This window comes from Cervus elaphus, chromosome 5 (genome assembly GCF_910594005.1).
Source record: "Cervus elaphus chromosome 5, mCerEla1.1, whole genome shotgun sequence".
In the NCBI taxonomy this organism is placed as follows: domain Eukaryota; kingdom Metazoa; phylum Chordata; class Mammalia; order Artiodactyla; family Cervidae; genus Cervus; species Cervus elaphus.
In genome coordinates this window covers 66,558,955-66,568,451 of record NC_057819.1, presented here as the reverse complement: position 1 = coordinate 66,568,451, position 9,497 = coordinate 66,558,955, and the positions used below count along the sequence as shown (strand labels likewise).

General features: G+C 36.2%; 1 protein-coding gene across 1 annotated transcript; it reads right to left on the bottom strand.

Moving 5' to 3' along the window:
* Positions 1-554: 554 nt before the first annotated feature.
* Positions 555-8,382, bottom strand: FGB (fibrinogen beta chain). Its single transcript, XM_043902667.1, has 9 exons — positions 8,245-8,382; positions 7,993-8,013; positions 5,256-5,447; positions 4,590-4,773; positions 3,429-3,656; positions 2,787-2,900; positions 2,302-2,427; positions 1,805-2,090; positions 555-1,202 (listed from the first exon to the last, which is right to left on the bottom strand). Exons 1-9 carry the CDS (start codon positions 8,347-8,349, stop codon positions 971-973), a joined length of 1,488 nt encoding a protein of 495 aa, XP_043758602.1. The 5' UTR covers positions 8,350-8,382; the 3' UTR covers positions 555-970.
* Between the last annotated feature and the right edge of the window lie 1,115 nt (positions 8,383-9,497).

Sequence of the window (9,497 nt, the reverse complement as noted above, 5' to 3'; positions counted from 1 at the left end):
TGATGGCATTGCCATGATAGAAATGAACATTTGCTTAGATGCAGAGATGAAGAAGACGGGCTTCAGGACAATGCTTCCATGAAAATCAGTGGCAATGACACTGCAAGAGGGAAGTAAGACTGAAGGTCAGAGGGTTGTCCCAGGGCAGACGGAGAATACAAAGTAAAAGAAAATTTGAGTTGACATACTCATTTCCCAAGAAGGGGAAAGAAGAGAAATCCATTTCTGTTTTAGTTCTGCTGTGACCGTGTGAGAAACAAAAACCCAATTGAGGCCAGTAGGCCTCATTTACAGGGGCAAATGCTGCTTATTACCTCACTGTTTCCCTCAGAAAACAAATGGAGACGTGACTGTGGCTGTGCTCTTGGTCTGTGTGATCCGCAAGCCTACCTCCCTGCAGAGCAGTGACTTTCCCTGAAGCAGAGTGAAATGCTGAACCTTCAGGGTGTCACTGTCAGCTCATTAGCTACTTGAGGTTGTGAATGCTTCTCTTTGCTCACAGGTTAAAAGCCTAACTCACTGACCATGTGGATTACAAAATAAGACAACATTAATGTTTTGTAATATAAACCAGTTTAATGAATAAATCTTTTTGCGTTTTCTGTGATAGATCTTACATAAATAAAGAGAAGTTCAAAGTGGATTTTAAACACATGATTTTACTTCACCTCAATTTCTCTTCCTAATTTGAAACTTTTCACAATCCACTGGAATGGAAATTATGAACACTGAGTGTCTACAATCATCCTTTTAGTTACTTCTTGGTATGCGATAGAAATGACAAATACGAAAGAAAACCATGTGCTGTTTTTAATGTTATTTGTCCTAAAAACTTTCTGAAAACTCACACCAACTACATTTTGATAGCTTTAGAGAGATATAAGGTATGAAAAAAATTTTCTGTTAACATGATATACAAAGCTGTCATTACGTGTGGAAGAATAATAATCCGTGGGGTGGGGGGTGGGTACTACTGCTCCGGGAAGTAAGGCCTGATCTTCATGGACATCTTCTTCATTGAGTACCAGGAGCCCTGCCAGTTCATCCACACCACTCCATCATCTGTGCCGTGCTTCGCCATGTCCCAGCTGTACGCCCCACCCCAGTAGTATCTGCCGTTGGGATTGGCTGCGTGACACCTGTTATACCACCATCCGCCACCGTCTTCTTTAGAACACTGCTTTCTGGGATCTGTAGTTTTCCTGAAAGGAAATGTGTTTAGAGTTATTACAACTGCAGTGCTCTCAAGTTAATTCTTTGCAAAGCCCACAGAGGAGTGCTGGGTGTAAGACTCCTTCCCTCTGATTCTATATGTAAAGTCACAATAAAGCACCAAGGGCTTCCTGTGCCCTATAGCAAGAAAAGGAGATAATTGGGCCCATGTGGCAAATTCATCAATATGCATTACGTTATCCTGAAATGATAGCTTTCAGATCTCTTAGTGTTACAGATTCTTGGGAAACAAAATGGAGGTTTCAAAAGACACAGTCCACGATAGAGATACAGAAATCTATCAAGTACTCACTACTTAGTAACTGTGCTCAAATTACAGTTTTATCTTTTATGGTTATGTAATGTTGGGTAAATTACTTAGTCTTGCTACTCTTCATTTGTAAAATGAGGATAGCAGTGGCAACCTTGAAGCTGAAGTGCTTTAGAGTGACCCAGAAAAAGCTTGGTACAGTGGTTGGCACATAGGAACCTCCCGGGAAACGAGAGTCACTAACCATGCTTCTGTCGTTAATGACTCGGGCAGCAGCATGAGCCACGGCCCTGAAGGCAGGAGGGAAGCAGCGGCACCTACCAGCCATCGTTGTCTCTGTCGTACGTGCTGAAGAACATGCTGTTGTGGATAGTCATGGTCCGGTTCTCCCCCACCAGCTGAGAAGCCCCTTCGATGAGGGCGTTGCCTGCTGTTCCTTTGTATTTGCTCACTGAGAGTTGATACTTGTTGGCCTCATTCTGTACAGTAAATCCTTCATAGAGTGCCGTCACCTTATCGCCTTTCCAGTCCTCCATTTCAATCAAAAGCTTTGTGGGTCCCATGTTGGTAAGCTGGCTAATTTTGTCATTTCCAAGCCAATACTCACCTAAAGGAAAAAGAAAAGAAAATCTCACCACAAATAAAACCTTTGAAAGCAAAAAGTTGCCTTTCCCCTCTTATTATTAGCTTTTATGCTCCTTCTGTAAATTCTTCTTAACCTCCTAAAATTCCTAAAAGCAGACTACTAGCACTATATTTTTTAAATGGAAAAAAAATCTAAATAAAGAATGATCTTATTTTGTACTCCCAGTTGTTACCTGGTACACCACAGTATTTTTTCCCTTCTGCATTGGTTGCAATGTTTCCAAATCCTTGTTTATATGGGTCCCATTTCCTGCCAAAGTCAACACTACCATCTTGACGGTTCTGAATTACTGTCCATCCTTTGGTTGAAAGAAAAAAAATAGCACATATTAACCACTAACAAATAATGCCCCTTTGAGGGCAATGTCTGACTTCCTTTTCCATTTAATTTATGCCCACTGATATTTAGTTCCCTTAAATAGATATAATAAGGAAATAAATGTGAAAGGAAAACTTGCAAAATCTTTGGAAACTGCAAGTGCTTTATCTTTTACCCAAAACTGTGACTCAGAAATATTTTATAACTTCTAAAATATCATATTGAATTCCAAATCAAATGGCTTGTTGTTAGTTTTGTTAAGCTAGGTTTTTTATTTCCTGGCATTTTATGGTATCAAAATAATTTCAGCATAATAGTCAAAAGCTATCAAACATGTACCTCCTTTTTCCGTTTTCATATCACAGTACACTCTATATGGTTTGCTAGAATCCTCAGGCTGAATAAGATACATTTCAGATGTTTCACCTCCATTCCTGATGATTTCCTCACATTCTGCAATCATAAGAGAACAAATTATATTTAGAGACTACAACATCATTACTTTGTATTTAGTCACCAAGTTTGTAAGATAATTGATTACTAAGGAATGTTTTATTTTAGACATTTGAGGATAAATGTTATAGAAACTGAAGCTTCCTCTTACTAAAAATCACACTCGGTTTCAAGGAATCCTATCTTCCAAGGGAGTGAAAAAGCCCTTCTCCACCTTTTGTGTCCTGATATCCATAAACCATAAACTTCCAGAACACATGTGATGGAGAAATCCCTGCATCTATCCATGGTTCCCATCTATTCAAGCAAGCATGTACATTACACCCATTGAGCTACCAGCATCATTACACTGCTTCCTACTCTTCAAAAACTGGCGAGTGCATTAGGTATGCTGGGGATATCTTCATGATGTGCTGAGATGTACTTAGGATCTGTTGGGGAAAATCCACTGAACTTGTTTTAGTTCTCTTATTTTTAGAGAGTGTGAATTCTTCTGTAACCTTCTAGAAATATGTTTTAACTAGTTACCTTTGCCAGACACCACAGGAATATTGCAAGTGACAGTACATGGGGTGCGGCAGTATTCCATCTGAGTTGAGACATCTGATTCTAATTTTTGTATTTTGCTTCTCAAATTTTCCAGAATTGCACGGAGCACACGAAGCTTAGTTGGGATATTACTGTTCACAGTCTCATCTATATATAACTGGTGCTTTTCCAGATGTGAGGAGTACTCGTTTACTACATTTTCATTATCTGGAAAAATGAAATTGTGTAGGAATGGTTAGCATTTTCTCTTGACAAAAAAACTAAATGTATTCAACTATACAATCATGATTTTGATTTTGAGAATAAACTAGACTCAGGCATTGGACAGTCATGATATGTAGTTGTACTTACGGAAAATTATTTGGTCCATGGCATACATAAATTAACATATAGTCTAGTCACTACACTAGTAATTTACTTTAGATTAAGGTTAAAATTAAGCCTAATGATATATTCAATAAGTTATTTATTTCTTTGACAAGGAAAAGAGGAGAAAGCAGTACTTAGGCCTTCCATCTCAGAAGTTCAACATGTTATGGAGTAGATACATTTGATTAACTTATCCATCTCTCATAACTGCAGCAGAAATACAAAAGAAATATACAAGAGAAATGCCATGATTCCTTGGAAAAAATGTCCAGATTTGGGTAGGCTACTCCCTGAGACACCTATGCCTGGTTCACTCACTAGTTGATTCCTAACCACCAAGCCAATAGCACTCAAAATTCAGATCTCAAGTTTCAAATGATGGGATCATTATTTGCAATTCAACTGAAGATATCATAGACACATATATTTAAAATGTTAAAGGTTAAATCTATAAATGCTAAAATTTCACTCTGTGAATATATTGTCTTCAGAGTCATAAGTTTCTTATAGAATAAAAATAAGGACTCACAGTGAAAATTTTCCCAGAAAATCATCCTTGCTGACACCAGACTGGGAATTAGAGTTGAATAGTGCTTATGTAACAAGCTGCAGGTGAAGATGCCTAAGTGATGACCTTGGGGTAATCAGGCTCATACTGAACTACCCAGGCTCATCTAGAGACCTGGATCTTCTCAGAACTGTGTGTTCCCATGGCACTCTGACAGTTTCAATTTTGTAATAGAATCAAACAGAAACCACAAGGATATCTACCTTTTACTTGATTCTGCCTTTCTTTCCACATGTTTTTTAGCAGAGTTATATACTGAAAGGTGGACGAAGAGGTCTGGGAAACAGAGTCCACATTATTACGTAAATCTTCTACACTCTTTCGGATTGGTCTTTCCTGTTTTACCAAAGTATCTTGCAACTGACAACCTGTAGGACACAACACACCCTATATACAAAGAAAATGGCCAACATCAGATGTAGGGTTGAGGTATTTGCAAAACAAGCACATAGTGAAAATTCAATGATATCTTTCACCAATATAAAAACTTGCAATTTGATTTTCTTTATGTAAGACCAGAAGTTCTAGACTCACCATTATAATTCTCTGAAGATTAAAAATAATCCTACCACAGAACAAATGTAATTAGGTATGAAAGTATTACTACCTGAACAGACAAAGTGGGCAAGTGCAAAGGAGAGGCAACACCCTGTGTCCTGATTTGTAATCTTGGTTACAGACCAAAGAAAACTAGAAAAGCACCCTCAGCCCAAGGCCCAGTAAGTTTATATTCTGTATTTACATCCAGAAGAAACAAACAAAATGACAATGATGGTAATGTGGGTCAGTGCTTCATTAGGAAGACATGATAAATACAGGTTTTCTCCACAGGGGAGGCCCACCGCAGACAGAGCCATCTGTGTACCCACCAGGTCCGGGTCAGCGTGCAGGCAGCCATCAGCATCAGGGGGCTTTCTCTCCACTTTCTTCTGGCCCAGAGCTGATTTGGGGGGACGAGCCCGATAGCCACCTCCGCTGATGGGAGGGGGTACAGGTCTCAGGCTGGGAGCCTCTTCCCTCTTCTTGTCATAGGGCCGATGACCACGGGCATCCAAATGTAACTTCAGGGGACCAGGCAGAAATAAAATGAAGAGTGTTGTGGAAAACTTGAGATGCAGTATTCCAACAGTCTCATTTTATAACATAGGTTATTAAATGATGATTTGCTTAAGGACCATCAACTGACTAGCTATTGCTGGCAAATCAATAGGTTCCTCAGGTCTCTTTAGTAAGAGCAGACAGAAAAACAGTGCAAAGAGCTATTGTACCCGGAGGAGTTTTCAAAAGAGTCCTTAAAAAAAGCTGCATCAGATAATGAATAGTAATGAACTCAGATTCCTGAAATCTATACATTAGAACACACAGAATACTATGAAATCTATACTGTTGGGAGGAATAAATGTTCTCAAGTCACTTGAATTACTAAATTCCAGTAATTATTTTTCACTTTTAATTTTTATGAATTGATTAATTTCTCTAGCTCTTAGTTAATAATAATACTTAAGTGGCAATATGGATTTATTAAAAACAAATGTATTTGTAATAAGACAACAATTGACTCTAACATGTTTGTAAAGGAATAAGGTATTCTGGAGCCAGACTGCTTGGTTTCAAGTCTCGACCCACACCGCTTTCTAGTTCTAAAGATTGTGGGCGAGTTACTTTATCTCTAAAATAAAGGTAGTCATAGTATCTGCTATATAAGATGATTTTAAGTATTAAATGACTTACTGCATGTGACACCCTTAGAAGAGTGCCTGGCACATATTAAGTTCTCATTATTATCTTTGTTGCAATCACATGTAACAGTAACAGATATGTAGTGTAAGTGGCTTTTCCACTATTAACTCCAATCTTGTCTTCTACTGACAAAATTGTCAAATCATTCTCATGAAATTTCTTACATGATTTCTTTATCAAATGCCACGATTTTCTCATTTAAAATAATTATTTCATTTAAATAATTCTTAGGTTATATGCATTGCAATTAAATTATTTGCTAATTAAAAAATATAACATTAAAAGATAGTGAAGTGAAAAATATGCAATACAATGCAAAAGTGCTGGCTTGGATTAACTTTATTATCATCGTATGGTCTTTGTCAGTAATTACACCTTTCAGGTGGAGAAGGAAATGGCAACCCACTCCAGTATTCTAGCCTGGAGAATTCTATGGACAGAGGAGCCTGGCGGGCTATACAATCCATGGGGTCGCAGAATCAGACACAACTTAACAACTAAACCACCACCACCACCACACCTTTCATCTTCAGGGTTTAATTAAAAATTAATGAAGGACTAGATTTGCACCAGAGACTAAGCTCTCTAGCTACCTGGTGGGTCTAGAGGTCATTGAATGACTCTATTTGGAATTTTACTATCATTTATTCAGTAAGAAACAATACATTTAGTAGGAGAGTGCTAGGCCTTAAACCTAGGCAGATTGGTTCCAGATTCCCCTGCTTAAATTCTGAAATTAAACTACAGTATGTTATGTGTAATTGCAATAAAAATAATAACGTATGAAGATTTGTAGGAAATATATATTGTTTCGAAGACATGGTCCTAGTCAGACATGGTCTGTTCTAACAGGAATTTTATGAAATGTGATTCATCTGTTTATTACAAATCAAATTATACCAGAAGAAAAGTACTTTCTTTTTATTTCAGAGTATCATTAGAGAGGTAGCAAAGGGGATCTAGCTTTACTAGAGAAAAGGAAATGAAAAATGTTTAAAAGAAATTATATGGATATTTAGGTTTATGAAGACCACTTATTGAAATAACTAAAACTAGAAAATCCAGTTGGAAGGATAAATAAGTAAACTATCTCTGTGTAAATTAGTCAGTGAGCAGGAATGTAAAAGTGCTTAGCCTACTGCTTTATAAAAGTTGACTCTTAAACATTCTTTACATTTTTCTTACCTAACTCAATTAACCATATAACTATCTTTTTATATGTATACTTTGATAATTAGAAGGAGCTATATATTATTTCAGGAGCTACATATTAGGTTCCATTTAAATTCAACAAATGATCCAAAATGAATCACTTCATTTAATTACTTTATTCACTGTGTACTTTTATTTTTAGTGTGACAGATACCATGTTATATACAAGTAATTAGATCAGGAGTCATCTGATAATAAAGTTTAAATTTTTTAAATGTCATTTTTCTAAATGTATTTTTGTATTTTGACATCTTCAAACCAGTAGGAGTGATACTTGAGGCAAAACTGTTCTATGAATGAATAAACTAAATGGAGTGCTATATTTCATAACCATTAACAATAACAATATATAAATTTCTCAATAAAAAAGAACAATTTTTAATCTTCTATCACAGAATGTGATCTATTTTACTTTTAGATTTAGTTCACAATTTTCATTTACCAATAGCCAACAATTTCAGGAGCTATATATTACCTTCCTTCACCAAAGAGCTACCCAGCAATTACACCTTTTTTCTTTTAAAATACTGCTCTTTTATTTTATAGTCTGTGAAATTTTCAAGTTTTTGTTCTCAGATTGTAATAACATATTGCTAGAACTAAACGAAAATCATACTACTCAGGACAACAACAATCAAGAAAAACACAACTTACCTTAGCTCTGTCATCTTCTTCCTGGGAAAATAAAGGTGATAAACCAGAAAATGAGAAATTATTATTTTATTTTTATGTAAGAAATACTATACAACATTCTTTAAATAAAATAGGTCCTAGAAATTAACAATTTAATTTCATAACTAAAATCAATGCTAATTTCATTAAAATAAACATTCAGATAATGATTATGATTTGGTTATATTTTATATTAATAGTATTAGTAAGAATATAATAATATGTAAAAGTCACCTCTTCATAGTCAGTAGAATGTTGGGCCTGAACTATAAAAGCACACAAAAGTAGCAGTAATAGATGTTTCATGGTTTTAAATTTTTGGAAGTTCCAAGAAATCATCCTTTGCTTTGGACTTAACTGAGAGATCTTCAACCCTATATATACCTGAATCCTCTGTTAGCTATCCCTTTTCAAGTGGTTACCTTCCTTAGTTAACATTTAATTTTTTGGTTCACTTGTTGACTGAACCATTTTATCCCTTAAGCAACATCTTCCCAGCAAGGCTTATTTACTTGTCATACAATTGTTCTCTATTGGCCAAGTTTAGTAACACCAAAGTTCCTTAGTTCATTTAATTGGACAATATGATGGGAAATTGGGACATTCCTAAAAGAGCTGTGTATTACATTTCCTGTAAATTAATGTGGATGCTACACAGGCTCCCAAAGAATGTGTGAAGAAAAAAGTACTTTTAATCTGAGCACAAAATTTTGGACCTACTTACAAGGCACCCAGTAACACTGTGAACTCACTAAAGATTTACCGTAAATGTTGTTTGTAGGTAACCTTGTAGTTTAGTTTTTGAAAAGGCCACTAAACTCAATAATTACATTACCATATGTTCATCTTATCTTTCAGACATTAATCAGAATAGCAAAATTAATATTCATGCCTTATGCTACAATAGACAAACATCAAAAAGAAAATTTAGTCGTTTTCTGCTCTAACCGGTTTTCATACATTGTTCTTTACTGAAACATTAAAATTTTCAAATAATTGTAAACTGTGTTAAAATGATTAGTAGATAACAGATTCCTTTATTTATTTATTTATTTTTTCAGTGGGTTTTGTCATACATTGATATGAATCAGCCATAGATTTACACGTATTCCCCATCCCGATCCCCCCTCCCACCTCCCTCTCCACCTGATTCCTCTGGGTCTTCCCAGTGCACCAGGCCCGAGCACTTGTCTCATGCATCCCACCTGGGCTGGTGACCTGTTTCACCATAGATAATATACATGCTGTTCTTTCGCAACATCCCACCCTCACCTTCTCCCACAGAGTTCAAAAGTCTATTCTGTATTTCTGTGTCTCTTTTTCTGTTTTGCATAAAGGGTTGTCGTTACCATCTTTCTAAATTCCATATATATGTGTTAGCATGCTGTGATGTTCTTTATCTTTCTGGCTTACTTCACTCTGTACAATGGGCTCCAGTTTCATCCATCTCATTAGGACTGGTTCAAATGTATTCTTTTTAATGGCTG